At 37.3% G+C, this 16264-nt stretch overlaps 1 protein-coding gene across 2 annotated transcripts in view; it reads left to right on the forward strand.

The window, feature by feature from the left end:
• Positions 1-16264, forward strand: part of Fkbp14 (peptidyl-prolyl cis-trans isomerase Fkb14) — a 59278-nt gene that overhangs the window by 40350 nt on the left and 2664 nt on the right. For both annotated transcript variants that reach the window (XM_012373595.2, XM_012373596.2), the window contains exon 2: positions 11776-11939. In XM_012373595.2, coding sequence (XP_012229018.1) covers positions 11776-11939 — 164 coding nt within the window. The remainder of the gene's footprint in view (positions 1-11775; positions 11940-16264) is intronic.

The raw sequence follows: 16264 nt of genomic DNA on the forward strand, positions 1-16264 counted from the left end.
TTGCAAAAATCACTCGAGCTAGTAAATACGCGCTATATTCAATTGACGGTAGTAAATTCTGGCGCATGTGCGATGTAAGTAAATTTTGAGTCTTCTTTTGAATAATTCAGTATCTATTGAAACTTCAATAGTCGACACAGCAAGACGCTGGCTTTCTACTTCTGCGAAAATTCTGAAGTCGCTAATTAGACAGGCGAAAAGAGAAAAATTTGAAGAAAAAATATGTGAAGAATTAGAGAAGCATTCCAGTCGATTTAACAACGATGAATTCAGCTCTTTTGGCCGTTTTCTTCGAACGACGTTTGTGGGTAATGGGCAAGATCGGGATCTATTAATCTTCGAGATATTACATTAAATTTTTCCAAACTTACTTTACCACGGCTTTCAGAAAGTCTGCATTTCTCAGATTTTAATTTGCGTAGATGAAATTTCAAAATTCTATTTTACTTGAAAGCTCTTTCTACTTCATGGTTTTTATTATACTGAAAATTATAATATATTATAATACATTGTAATATTCCGTCATGTAAATTATATCATATCGATTTTTTTTGCAACACGCAACAATCGATCCAATTTATAATTTCGATACAGGGCATTATGACAAACGCACATTTAATTGTAACTTTCAGCAAATTGTGGCTTTGATGCAATGCCGGATTAAATTGCCGTAGCAATATCTATCTCATCATTGTGACGCGGAAGGAAATGGATAGACATTGGGGGTGGCAGCGCGCAGCGAAATGAATTTGTCTCGGTTCCATAACACCGTTTTCCATGGACGAGCTTTACTCGAGTTTGTGCGATGCAGAATTCGGACACGCGACCGCGTTAGGATTTCCCATGTGGCGCGTGCATCACGTTACATACAGTGCAGCATGAAATATGCAGTACTATCTGCTGTTACCTCCACCTCGATGTCACAATCTATCCGCACCCATTTTCGAGACCGCGATCACCACCGACGGATACTTAAGGCGAGTTGTGCCAATCTCAAGCCTATGTTCAAATTCACCCCGCATGTGTCATAAAAATTTGCCGGGATATAATAAATACTATCAAATTATTCGTTCGTATTCCGTATATTTAGAATTCTGTTGCCGACTGCAAAAATAGCGAACTTTGCATGAGATATTTATTCTTGAATCGCTGAAAAATCTTTCATTTTTCTCGCATTCTCTTTATCTATCGATTTTTCTCTCCCTATACAGATCGACGAGGTAGACTAAATTCTATGAAAAACATCCAGGCACACATTGCCAATTAAAAAGCCAATTTCCATCAGTGGTATTCTGCCGATTTTTCGCCGCCAACCATAATGTATTCCCCGCGACGTATAAAAGCTTTCATGGCCACCAGAGCCTGAATACTCAGTTTATTCACAATTCTATTCTACCACATGCCGCCACCAAGATTTCCGAGAGAAAATTTGATTGGTTCCTATTCTGCACACAGCGTTACACTCACACAACGTTGAGGCGTGTATCGTCGTCTCGTCGCCTCGTCGTTCTCATAGTCGACTCTAGCTCTGCGCTCTGGCAAGCCGAGCGATAAACTAAATCGGTGCGTGCACGCTCACCGGCGCGATGCAATTAACAGCGTTCACAGGGTGCTCGAGTGATCTAACGAGCTTCAGCACCTACGCTTCGCGACACCGACATCGTCGGCGACAGCATCAGCAGTGGTGCGCGACAACGCGTCGATGCATTTTCAAATCGCTAAATGATTTTTTTTTTGATTGGCGATCGAGAGTCGCGACGCGTTTGCAATCTACGGAAATTTTTCAACGCATGTACAAAGAGAATACCATTTATCTCGATGACATACGATAACTACTTCATTTATCGATAAACAATTGTATACTGATAAACGAATATTTATCGTTCTGTTGTTGTTGTTTTACTTCCAACGAAAATTTTGATATCGCACACGATTTTGTTACGGCATTATTTAATGATTGATGTTTTAATGCTATTTTTTTTAGTATTTTTCAAATTAAATCAGTACTTAAAAAAAACATAAGAGATATGTAGGAAAAATTATTACTTTATTATTTTTTCTCTCAAATAAAACTTACTTCTGGTTGCTGAATATACACAGTTAATGAAGTCAGCGTTATTTAAAAACGAAACATTGATACAATAAATTTTTGCCTCGAAATACGCGTTTATATATCTTGCAAGGAAAAAGAATGATAAAATAATTAGAAACATGATATGTTTCGTGTAATTATCATCTAAGGAGAAAATAATTTCCATTCCGAATGCAGCGCGCGTACAGCGTGTGCGAACTTCCACAATAGTGGAATTCCAGTCATCTCGATAATGACATCTATAATCTCAAGTGCGGTGGTCAACGAAACGGTCAATGGACTGCACAGAAGTCATTTGCAATTCCCAGGCGCGCGAAACGACTCCCTTCCCGTCTAACTTTCGACCGAAGTCTGGTAGGAAGTGAGCCCGGGAAGAAGGAAGAACGCGTTATCGCCACGGATCTACGGTAACTGGGCGCCCTGCCGGCGCACTTGGGGCAACTTGCTGACGCCCACCACCCGGCAGTGGTAGCTGCATAGCAGGAGCCAGCAACAGATAAGGGTGCAGTCTATAAATTAATTAGCCTAAGTCTACGGGGCCTGAAAGCCGCATGCGCGCGCCGACGACCTACCTAAATCTGCATTAAGCCACCCTGCCGGAGTGAGCATGTGGAATTTACTGCGCGACACGACGTTGTCTCTGCGCCGCATCCTGCAGGTGTGGCGGCTAAAGCGTTAAGAGAACACGCCTCCTATTTAACCAGGTAATAGCCCGCCCCGAGCTCGCCTTAGAGATCGCGGTAAGTGACCAATAGATCCAAAGTGCACACGTTCCCGTGAGAAAGAGCGTAGTAATAAACTGATCGTTTGAATATTTAGACCCGCAAAGGGATTAGCTTTCCATTAGCGCTTTCAAAAATAAAAACAGAAATGTATTTTTATCACGCTTTTTATGTTCTTAAGTTACCGGATTTTACCGGAGAAGCACGAAAATTATTTACATCAATCAGCATTTTGATAAAATAATTTATAAATATCGCATGCTTATTAAAATGAGAAAATTAAACTAAGTTATAATGATTAAAATTTTTCATATCGCTGAAAAAAGAAATTATAGAAGAGGAAAGAAATGTTTAACTAATTATGTTACAGTTACAGTGGGCGATAAAAGCTTGAGTTTTTGCAGAATTTTCTTTCGCTTTATAATCTACTAAGTAGCATAAAGTAAAAGAAGAGCTGGAAGCATAATAGCATAATAAAAGGATTAACTTCGAATAATGCCGCAAATCTTAACGCGCTATACGACTTTTACATTATATGAGATACTGTGCGCGCGATAAAGTAACCCCGAGAAAGAAAACTTTGCAACAAGGCGCCTCAACCAACTAAGACAATTTTGCGCGATCTCCAGGGATGTTGTCGTCGTATGACAACGGCTCGAAAACACTCTTTAACGAAAGGCAGGAAAAATAAACCAGTCAGGAAGTTGCGACGAAGATGAAGATCATTCGCTGTTTTTGCGCAAGAATGGTCTACGAAAAAGGAGGATTTTTTAATCAGTATAAAAGTTTATTAGTAGGTCGTGAAAAACGTCACTCGGTGCGGTATAACTATCGTTTCGCGGCCGTGCAAACGGAGATGATAGTCGACGATGAGTCGCGATAAAAGTTCAAACAAGGCGGTTTTCCGCGCGGTAGACGCGAGCGTCGCGCCAATGACAATCGGGGACAATTTTCGGAAAAACTTTTTCAATCTGTATGAAAGTTTATAGTAATTTCCGGCGACGCGCAGTTCGCGGAACTCCGGCTTGTTTTAAAGAAGTGCAGAGAGCGCGGGGCGAGATCATCTCCGTCGTGCGCCCACTCGTGATCTTTTATGCGAGGACCAGAAAACGGTCGTCGAGCCGACCTTTTGTCGTCCGCGAGAATTGAGGCGCGGGGAGGAAGTCTTATGAATATCTTATGAATGCATATAAGCCGCCGCCACGGTATTACACGATGTCGCCGTATCCCGGATAAGACGCCGCCACTGAAAAATGGCCCTTCTTACTTATCCCACGAGCCCTTGATGGGACTGATCTCGGCGTTGTCCCGGGCAACGTTTTCACTTTTTCGCGCGTTACGCCACGGGCACGGGAGCTAATCTGCATTTAACGTTGCGTCGCAATAGCGACGCTTTATCAGACTGTTCATGCGAAATTCCCTCCGTATTACGCAGAGTTACACCGGCAATCGCGGGAAAGGACGATAAATCGTTAACTTTCCGCTTCTTAATCTTTTGACTTCTCAATAGCTGTAATATCGTAATAAATGTGTGTATTACGGGCAGGATAGAGTATCTTTTTCGAATATTTTTCACTGTCTGATATCATTTTATAGCATCATTTTATAGCATCTATCTAGATAGATGATTCAATATTGTCAAAAATAGGATAAAGTAATTTTGAACACGTGTGTATGACGACCGTCTGCCCACGAATTATCGCGACCTATATTGCACGTCGAAATAAATGAACATTTCAAACGGATCGAATTAGTAGCAGTATAATATAAAATTTATAATTTTCAGAAGCTGGATATATAAAAGGAAGGTTTATGTTTATTTAATAATGTTTATTGGACTGGCCATTATAGAGATATAAAATGCATTCTATTATTCACAAAGGATGTGTTTCTGCGATAAGTATCAAGCGCACTGGAACGTAATAATTTTCTCTAATGCGCTGATGAAAATTGGAAGTATCGAAAACTGTCGGTATAATTTTATCCTTCTTCTACTGCGCAAGTAGTATAAAAAGGTTTAATTCTCATGAGAGTTTCGTGGTCGTCAAATTCTAAAACATTAATTGCGTGATTACGTATTACAAATTTCGCAAGATTATAATTCCGCACAAGTTTATTATAAATAAACAGTACAGTATTCTTCTTATGTAAAGCACGAATATATTTAATGAATTATTTCTTTAAATAATAAATGTATCTTAATAGTATTTGAGACGTATGAAAATGATATTTTGAAGCTGCATCTTGTTACGACGTGAACGAAAAGCTGAAACGATGTTACGTCGAAAGCACTTCCGGATATCCAGGTCAAGGCACTTCGGCTACGACGACCAGCTAGAGTCGGCTCTTAATAGTGTAGTAAATTCTTACATTGTTGCTCGTTTCTTTCTGCACGACATTGCAGGCAAGTCGCTTAAGTGGCCGTTAAAAGTGATGTAACTAACAATGGCTCGTAAATGAGATATTACGCGTAATATCTCATGCATGAGTTATCTACCACTTTGTGATACATCTTCTTTTAGGGGAGTCCTTTTATTTAGAAATGCAAAAAAAAATACATTTAAACTATGCTATTAATATAAATTTTTTTACTGTCTTCAAAGAAGACCAAATAAATAATAAAATGGAATTTTTTAGTTTATTTTTTTTTTTATCGGAAATTTAGTTATCGAAAGGTCTACTGTTAAAAATAGAAAAAATAGTGAAAAAATATGACGTTTAATCGAATTTTTTTCAGAAGAAAAAATTGGTTCTAAATTTTCGAAAGCAATTTCAGTATTGTCTATGCATACATGCGTAAGATATATTCAATAAAATATTAAAGAATATCGCAATAAGTGAGTACAATGTCGTCTCTGTGAAAGAAAAAAATCGATGAACAATCGGGTCGACTGCTGTTTTAAAAAGCAAATCCTCTTCACGTGTGCTCTATCAGTTCGGCGAATAATGGAGAATCTTCGTATCTTCGGTGAAAAGCATTCCGCGATCGCCTAGACAGGGATAAGAATGGATTCCACGAGGAGAAAGAAGCCTTCGTCCGACTACGAGTGGACCTTCGTGAAAAGCTCAAAGACCCTCGCCTCTTCCGTTTCCCGCGAATACACAACCACGCGTAGTTGCGCTTCCGCGGTGTAGCCTCGATACGTAAAAGGTATCGCGTAAAGGTGCTGCGCTACCAGGGAGAGGAATAAATTTAAATATTGCTGCGGCCCTTTGATATGTTAACGAGAACCGTTGCGGGCGTAAGGGACGATATTCTTTGATAGCAATTCTTTCCGCCGGTCCTTTTTTTCCCCCCCACTTCCCTTTCCGGCCAGTCCTGTTCCTCATCGTCTATACATTATTTCTGGCTTTCTGTGGCCTAGCTCGCCCTTCTTTCCGTCTCTACCTCTTCCATCTCCCCTTCTGTCTTTTGCGCTTCTTTTATCCCTCGTTGGAATCCTTGTGTGCAGTACGATTTATGTTATCAGGGGGGTGCCTCGCTCCACGCGCGAGTATATGCAAATGCCATTGCGGAGAGGAGCTAACTGCTTTTTCGCGCCCTTGTACTTTCCTCTTTGTTTTATTTCTCCCGAAAAAAAATTTCGTTTCCCATCCTTATCACAGCCATTGCTTTACCGGTATGTCTTTCTCACTTGCTCACTTCTTTATATCAGTCCTCGAGTCACAGTTTAATTAATTCTTGTAACAGTGTATTAATAGATTTATGTTTCGCAGCTGCGGTCTGCTGCACATTTGCAGTTAAATATATTGATCGATTGGAGTCGAAAGTGTGCTGAAAACTTGTGAAAAGTGAATTCCACACACAATCCGTTTGTTTTAGCTTTACTTTTCAATCCGGAAGTTAATAAAATATAAACAGTAATTTTTTTAATGTGTATATAAAAAAATTTCCTTTCTTAAAGACAATTCTTCTACATTGAATTGAATTGTGCTGGCTGGCATTCCGGTACACTTTGTACGTCTATTTTACGTGATACATATTAACATATGTACAACCGACTCCTGGAGGAATTGGTTGAATATTTAAGGACCTTCGCCGCGCGATGCACGCGAGAGCACGCGAAGCGCGTGCGCAAGGATGTTGGAAGAAGGATGACAACGGAATTCGGTCCTTTGGAATTTTTTATCTCTCAGCGGCCAGAAGTCCCAGAGCAATTGTCTCGCTTTCTTCTTCGTCCTAGCGTCTGTTCTTGGTCCTTTGTTTCTCTTTCCCGTGCTCGAGCATTATTTCTTGCACGTGACATTTCAGGAGGACGTCTATTCGCCGTACGTCCAGAACTGGGACGTGCTCGGCCTTCTTTTTGATTTTCTTATCTCTCATTCTTCCCTCTGATGTAATTCATACCTCTGTAATACGTAATTCCTTCGGCGCAGCAGTGTGCCGCCCATCGTATCTATTTAAATACCTGTTAAACTCTTAACAGGAGACTGCTTGAGAATCTGAAATATTAAGGTGCATGAGAAAGAAAATTATGTGCCAGAATTTAATTGGATCCACTTTGGAATAAAATGCATATCAATGATGCACTTCTTAGTACTCGAGTAATTTTCTTAAAAATTTTGAACGCAAGAATAAAGAAATACTAAAAGATCATCTTTGCAGCTAGAGCTGCGAACGGTAAAATATTATACAATGCTCCTTCACAAGTCTTATTTTCGGCATGTTTTTATTAATAATACATTTTTATTTATCTTTATAATATAATTATTAATATATTCGCTAAAACCAATGCAATAAATCTTTAAGAAGTTTATATCATCGCGTTGTACTCTATAAAAATTTTGAGACACTTAACTTTTGTTAATCAACTAGCCATAAAGTTTATAAAGCTGTTAAAACACACATAATGACTGGAATTAGAAAGCCTTTATACTGCAATATCAACCTGTCGTTTTATTTTATCTATACGAAGAAACTAAGCACATAAAGCGTTCTACGCTCCTCAAGGCTTCTACGAGCCATCATCGAAGATACTGAAATGCATCCCGCCAATGCGCCGCAAATTACCCTGTAAAATGCAAGAAATGGCCGTACAAGTAACTTGCCATCGTCATGTTGCCGGCGATATTAGCTGTTCTGCCAGCGAGCGTATCTATGTTGAAACACGATCGCTTGGTCCAAGAGTAAAACTCGCGATTACAGAGTCTTTGCGAGTAAACTAACCGAGAGGATGTCACGACGTTATAAAGCGGTTTTCTGTTAATGAAATAATTAAACCAACACGCGACGGCACGTACATCGCTTATTATTCCAACAAGTCGGTCGCAAGCGCCGAGATCAATATTGTACCTTGAGAATTATCACGCTTAAGATTGTTTTTGTCCCTTCAACAGCTCTGATATTGTTCCCAGGAATTAAATTGCAAGAATATGTTCCATGAATTTTCAATATAATATTTTATTAATAAACGTTGTTAAAGAAATTCAATTACAAACATAATTTTGGCAAATTTAACTCTGCAAAATTATAACAATATAACAATAAAACAAACAGTTGAAAGTCATTTTAAACTCCATTTATTAAGGAATGACATTTATTTTTGTCAAATGTGTTTCGAAATGGCTTGAATCATTCATATACGCCGAATATACGGAAGATACAATGTAATTGCCTGGGAAATGAAAACAACCTGGAAACAATTAAATAAGCAATATTTCTGCCGGTTGAAAAAATTTCGATTTTCAGGCAATTTAAATGCTTTATCATCACAGCGTTATATTAACAATCTGTTGGGTAAAAGATATCGAAATGACGCAAATGATCATCTTCTGATATTTGTACTCTGTGCTCGAGGCATTTGCACGATTAATTTTGTGTCAATTGTGACGTGATAATACGGTGTACGTCAATGGTGCCCGGAACAGTTTTATAATTAGATCGTTCTGTTCATTGACAAGACGAATTGAAGATATGGTCTGCGCCGTTACGCTTGGAAACGTTTTTAGAAGTTAGGGGAAAGTTTAAGGGAAAATGGACCACGACGCGTGAACACGGAGAAACTCTCGAGTATCTGGAAAGTACTTAAATACACCGCCGCACGTAGGAAAAGGATGCTGTACAAAGATGCAATTAGCTGTATCGACTTTAGCACACTACTAGAATCGTCTAGCAGTTACAAAAAGGATATAACGATCGTTTAAAACGAGAAGAATCAATAATATCTTTTAGTTTAGCAGTAAAAATAAATAAACCGTGGTAATATGGTTTAATTGTAGACCATAAAACATGACTTTGTGATAAAGTTCGAAGCCTCTTTCTATCAATTTGATTGTTGAAAAAAAAATATTTTCACGGTTTATATACATTTCACTTGATCAAATATTTTTAATATTTGCATCTATTGTTTTTCAAAATAATCTCGAATTACTGCCTACAATTGTAATTCGAATGAGTGATATCTGTCAAAACGAATTATTAGTGTCCAGAAATACGAAATATATATTTATAACACTCTATTTTCAAAATAGATGACATAGGTAGCTGTTGTGTCAAAATATTGATGTTTCCTCTTCAAAAATATCGTGTATCATCCAAAAGCCGATAATGCGTGAAACCCACGGTATCGCTTCAACGCTTATGCGCACTGAAAAAACTATCAAGCTGCTGTGCGATATCGTACATTCGGGACGTGGGCATCAAAAAATGTTTTGCGATATAGTTAGCAGTGAAACTTTGTGAAATAATGATTTTGTTGCATCTACATGAATATTCGTGTAACAAAATATATAAATCGGAATAGAAACTAAAAATAAAGCGGAGTGAAAAAAAACTTTGCTCGTCACGTGAATATTAGACATAGCAGATGACAATGAAATAACTGGATCTGCAAGTTGAGAAAGGTAGAAAAAAGTTTCATTGATAAAATTAATAAACGCGCGCTATAAAAAATGTTCTAGAGGCTAATGTTACGGAAAAGCGTGTTATTTATTAATATGGCGGGTCACTGAAAAAGTAATCTGCCCCCACGGTAGAGACTTGCCTTCGTAGCAAGCTACTAGAAAACCAATAACTGCACTCAGGACGGCGGGAAAAATGATCGGCCCGATGATATTGCGCCCGAGATACTCAATATCGTTTTTCCCACTCGCAGTTAACATGTATCTTGATAAAGTGGAATTGAGCCACGTGGAATAGAGTTCAAGAATACGCGAATAAAGCTGGACGAAAAGGATCGTTCTTAAATATTGCTGTAAGATAATCGGCAGTAACAGTAGAAATAATAATAACCACTGCTTGCAATGATATTTCAGTAAGATTATGCGCATATTTAAGATATAATTACATTTTTTCTCATACAACTTTATGCGATGTAGAATAACGAGAGGAAAGAGCCACATTACAAGAGAGAAGAGTGACGATTTATTTTAAAAAAATATAATATCTCTCTACCATTCTCCAGATTTATTGCGAAACGGAATATTGCGTATAATAAAAGCGGATGAAAGGAATGTTATGCATATCTTTATTTTTCAGTATAATATCCATGCATTGTACAAGCGTATTTTGCCGCAAGCATAAGTGGACGGAGATTATATTAAAAAGTGTGCAGGCAGGAAATCTCTTTTGATCGTGTAATTTTCACATTTTTCTACGCAAAAGTATCCCAAGAAAAATAAGCTTACGGAATGAAAGTAAAATAACGAGAAATCTCTCCTTTTTAAATTTCTGTGCGCATATATATTTCATATTTACTTATATTTGTGTGAAAAGCTCCGAAAAAAATTAAAATTAAGTATAGATGTAGTATAGATGTACGCATGAAATGTGTATGATAGAAATTTTCAACGCAAATTGGTGTAATCAATATTATTTACTAAATCATTGTAATCATCTAAACTTTGTTTTCTCTTCATTTACGAAGTAAGTCTCTTCCATTTTCGAGTTTACATAATTTATACCTTTATCCACTTAGTTATTTTCAGCTCTTAGTCTGATATTACCATTCTGTATTACTCTTCGCATACGTATGCATTAGCATTCGCGCACGAGGCTCTTCACCTGACTGCACCTGGTTGCACGTTGCCGCACATTACTTCCAGCTCGTGTGTGCGCTCGACGTCGCGACGCCCTTAGTCATCAGCAGCGTATATGTTGAGACGGCTCGAACGAGGCCTAGAGAATGGTGCGCGCGGTGTTCGGCTTTACCTTGCCGGTTCCGCAATATTCCGTCGCAGGAAATCGTCGGTTTTCACGCCGGGAATCGCCTGAATGTATGTTTTCCCTCTCCCTCTCTCCCTCTCCCTCTTCCTCTTTCTCCATTATAGAGCTCGACAAATTGACATTTCCAGCAACGATCCGAGCCTTTCGCGACTTAGCGCGAAATATCGAGCGTAGTCACGCGCACTGCATTCGGTGCTGACACAATGCTGAATTCTTGGCGAAAGTTTTCGGTGCAACGAAATGGGGCTTGATTGTTCCGCGCGTTTTCCAATTAGTCTAGTCGTTCAACGTGGTAACCGCTTCTCTCCTTGCACCGTGTCGCCTTTAACTCTCGACGTGAATAAGTCATCGTGAAACTTGTTAGGACAAACATTTTGGTTCCTCGCTTTGAAATATAGAGAGTTTACTGTACAGTTGGCGCAATGCGAGTAAAGACTGAGCGTGTTCTATTGCGCTTGGAAAAAAAAAGAAATTTATTGCATTTTCTAAAACGTAAGAGCAATGTATGCAATCGTGCGAAATATTTTTATTGCCACGAACATGTATATTTTTTTTGTCGTCTAATTCATTTTTGCAAACTATTTTAACATGTTACGAAATATCTACATTATTAAATAGAACATGTCTTAAGAAATATTTGTTTTGATATTTATTCAATCTACAATTTTCTATATTTTTCTACAATTTCGGGGATTATAATTAAAATATATTTACAAAGAAATATATATATATATATAATATGTTAACTTGATTTTATAACACGAGTCTACATAAAATTGTTTTTTTTCTTGTTACAGTTTGGATAGAGATCAACCCTTCACTTTCCAGTTGGGTGTAGGACAAGTTATCAAAGGGTGGGATCAAGGTCTCCTAGATATGTGCGTAGGCGAAAAGAGGAAGCTGACGATACCACCTGAACTTGGATACGGCGAGAAGGGTGCTGGAAATGTTATTCCTGGTGGTACGATGACAAATTTTTTCATTATTTTAAAGTTTAAAATTTGCAATTGAAGTGAAACAAATATTATCAGAAAAAATATAAAAGTATTTTATCTTATAATTTACTTTTAACAGAAATTTTATTTGATAGTTTTAATAAAATTAATTTAATGCATTTTAATTAATAATTCTGTAAAAGCTTTTCAGTACGTTTGTTATAGAAACAAATTCAACAACTTTTTTAATTAACCTTTAAAATTAAAGTATCTTACATTAAACATACGATACTTATATATAGAAGTACGCAATAATGAAACCATCTCTCAAATTAATAAAATTCCCTCTGCATATTTTATCTTCGTGTATAATTTCTATACTAATATTTCATGCATATATATTAATTACTGAACACTTGACTAAACTTGCAATAAAAACGCAATAATTGTTATATTTTCTCACTTCTCCTTTTCTCTCTCTTTAAGATATGAAGTAATTTTTTTTTTTAATATAGATCAGTAATTACTTCTGAATGAAAACATTATTTGGGACATGAAGAATTATTAATTGTCCTTTTTATCCGTAATTCTTCCAATTAGCTGTAAGAATGAATGGCCGGCATGCTGGAGCATTTCATCATTCTTTCGCGTTTACGACGAAAAACCGTCGGTGTCTCTCTAATTGTTCAGAGCTCTTCTGCCAATTGAGACACGCATGGATAGGTGTATATTCGGCAATCAATCGGACCGCAATGGTGTACATCGCGATTAAAAGGCATCACGCTGACATGGGCATTTTTCGAATTACATGCGGGACCGTTTTTGCGCGAATGATGAGGGGGATTGAGGGAAATTGTGGTGCAGGAAGGGAGGGAGGGACAGTATCGGGCGGGACGACACAAGGGTAGTCGTTAGTAGCGGAATCGAAGTCAAAAATGCAATTGCACGGAAATCCAATAAAGTATCAACCATTAAATTGAGCACCGTTGCCTGGCTCTCTATGACGGTGGAATCAACAGTGATGAACGATTCGCCTCTTTCGCAGAGACCTCGCGCGTAGATAAATCGCCCCGTTACGCGCCAGTCTCCCGGTATATTTTAATTACTTTTTAAACACAGAATTCACGGGTTTATTCAAAATCGATACAAAACTTGACTGACGGAATTATGATCGTCTCGCGAAATTCATAATTGTTGTTTATTAAGGATTACTGTTTTTTTATCACTTTCATGCCAATTACGCAACTTATTTTATCGTTAAAACGTAAAGATTAATAATAATAATAATTAATCAACTGTTAGATATATTCATTTTTTACACAATACTTGTAACTTACAAGAAATTAGGAAAAGATGTAATTTTTTTTGTCCTGAATCCTCTTTTGCAGTATTTTTTTACATATTAAAGAAACCTCTTAAATATCATATGAGCAATGCAATGTAAATTAATTTATAATTCTATAATCTGCGATTACTCCGGTACAGATCTGCACAATAGTGCAATCGTACTATTGCACTATTGCACAATTGCACAATAGTACAATAATACACATCAAATATTAATACTAACGCTAATTACGCGATGATTTTTGACCATCTTCCGAAAAAAATACAATATTTCGGAAAATTGTTATCGTATTGAGATATCCTTGCTTTACATATACGACGATAGAAGACTAGAGAGAACCGAGGATCGGAATTTCCCACCCAAATACCATCATCCCTCTCCATTTCTCACATCCAATTTCCACGGTGACGGCAGCCGTTACTCCGGCCGGCGCATTATTATTCGCCGTATTAATTTCACTCGTTTAAATAGTGAATAATTAAGCGCCATATTTCATTAGGGCCAGCTTAATCGCGACGGGACCATCCATAATTAATGGCTGGACGTGCCGGGCGCGCACATGCATTCTCTCCCGTGTGGAGCACTTCGTTAGTCCCCCCCCCCCTTCCCCTCCCCCGATCGAATTTGCTGGTCATTGTTATTTCGGATATCTATAGACGCCGATACTGGCCGATCGAATTTCTGTACGCGACGTTATTAGCGTCAACCGAATGCGTGTGCACACATGTACACGCGATTAATTCTCCATCGGTTCAATCTTAAATTTCGCAATATATTTTATAACTTTTTTCACTGCACTTTTTTTTTTTGCTGCGAAACAGTCGAGATATCTACATTGCTTCACATCATGAATTATTTAAGATTTAGATATTTGAAATCCCGATGTAATTGTTTATTTTGAAATCGCCGTGTGACATCTACAAAATACGACTTGCGTTGCTTTCATGAATCGTGTTACAGAATTTTATAGAAATAACGCGTAAATTTCGATAGAATATAGCGCTCCTGCATTTGATATAAATACAAGCTAAATATCACTATTACATACAAATATGCAAATAGAAATTGAACTATTTTTAACAAAGAGCAAACTGCTTTCAAGATTTATTTATTCTATATAGTATTGTGCTGTTTGTAATTTCATCGTTGACAGGGAAAAAGTATATTATTACCGGAAGAAGATACAAGTATGCGGATAATAAATTTTTTAATTACGGCGGTTATTTTGTAACTTCAAAAATAATAGACTAAAATTTAATTATTACGGAAAAAAATTGTATTCCCTGAAAAAAAATTACACTACACTGAGAAAAGTTTGATCCATCGACGATATTAAATCAGCGGCGAGAAAATATTTCAAGTAACAGAATAACTGATTCAATTACAATTTTAAGAAAAATAATAAGCATTAAACAGAGATTGATGTTTGAATTTACAGCGCGAAAAGTTGTACAATATTAACCATTATAATTTCTTCTTATAATTTGACATTTTTTTCTTTTTATTTCATGTTGTTCTTATAATTAGCTATTTCTTTCAAGTGCAAATATTTTTATTCCTTTTACGTACATTTACATACGTAGGTACGCGTCGATTTTTCTTTATCGCGCTTCACTATATACATATTATATATGCTTTACATATTCCTCATGTACATCCACTAAAATATATAAAAAGCTTTGTCGTCTGACAGCGGATCGATGCGCCCTAGAAATGATTTACGAGCCGGATCGAGATTAATAGTATGTACAATACATCTTGGATGCGCAAGAATGGCCTATATATCTGTTCAAAAAGCATTTGCTTCGATCCTTGGCAGTATAGATCGCCACCTAAAATACGTTTATTATGGCAGGATCATATATATATGTATATACACTGTCCTAATTTCGCGTCTATAGGTCGTAAAGAACAATGGATTCGGCACGCTGGTCATTAACAATTATTTCGCATTCTGACTGTCGTATGTATCAAAATAGATCACACACACAGACACACATACACACACGCACATATGATATGATACTAAATATGCTCACCGGCCGATGTCCCACCGCTGCAATCCGTTGGTAGCATCGTTGTTTTAAACACATCTGTAGCAAACACATTAATTAGTATGATTTATTCATACGTCGCGTCCGAATTGTACAAACGCGATGTGTTTTCGATACGAAACACGACGATTTCGAAATTTCGATCATTACAAGCGCAAGAGCTCATTCTGCTCATTAAAAAATCTGGCATTAAAAATTAGAGCGACATGTTTAATAGAACGGCGTTGCGAGTCGAAAAATATCAAATGTGAGTATCATCGCAAAATCCAATTCTTTCCGCTTGCATTTATCATCATCTTAATTGGCGATGCAATTTCGAATGAACAACGCAAAACAATTATCTGCATAGCAATTACGTTTGAACACATTAATTAATACTCTACGATGCTTACCTATTGTTCGCATGTGTGTCTGAAAATTGTTCACTGTGATCGTAATCCTGATCTAGCCCGAAGCCAATGGACGATGTTAGCCACTTGCTTTGTATAGGTCGAGGATCTATAGAACCGTCACAACACTATCTTACTATCACAAGCTCCAGCTGATCGTAGTAATTACGTAGCATTATGCGTACGCGCACATGTATACACGCGTGTCGTGTTTATTCATGAATCGTGTGTGCCTGTTGGATTTTTAAAATTCAGCATAAAATTGACGTAGCTCTGTGTGCGCCAAAAATGGATCTTTGCATTCGATAAATATTTATACCTAGTGCATATGCTCTTATAATGACATATACTCGAATATACATACTTATAAAAATGAATAAACCTTTCGACTCGCGATGTAGAAATCTTGTCGTATACAAAATTCATGATAGGCTTTCTTTAATGTATAATTAATTCCAAATTTTATACTGAATCGCTGGAACTATTTAAGGAAAAGATTTTATGACAAAAAAATTTTTATCCCAACAAAGTGTATAAATAAAATTTAAAACAGATTTTTT

This window comes from Linepithema humile, chromosome 5, assembly GCF_040581485.1.
Source record: "Linepithema humile isolate Giens D197 chromosome 5, Lhum_UNIL_v1.0, whole genome shotgun sequence".
In the NCBI taxonomy this organism is placed as follows: Eukaryota; Metazoa; Arthropoda; class Insecta; order Hymenoptera; family Formicidae; genus Linepithema; species Linepithema humile.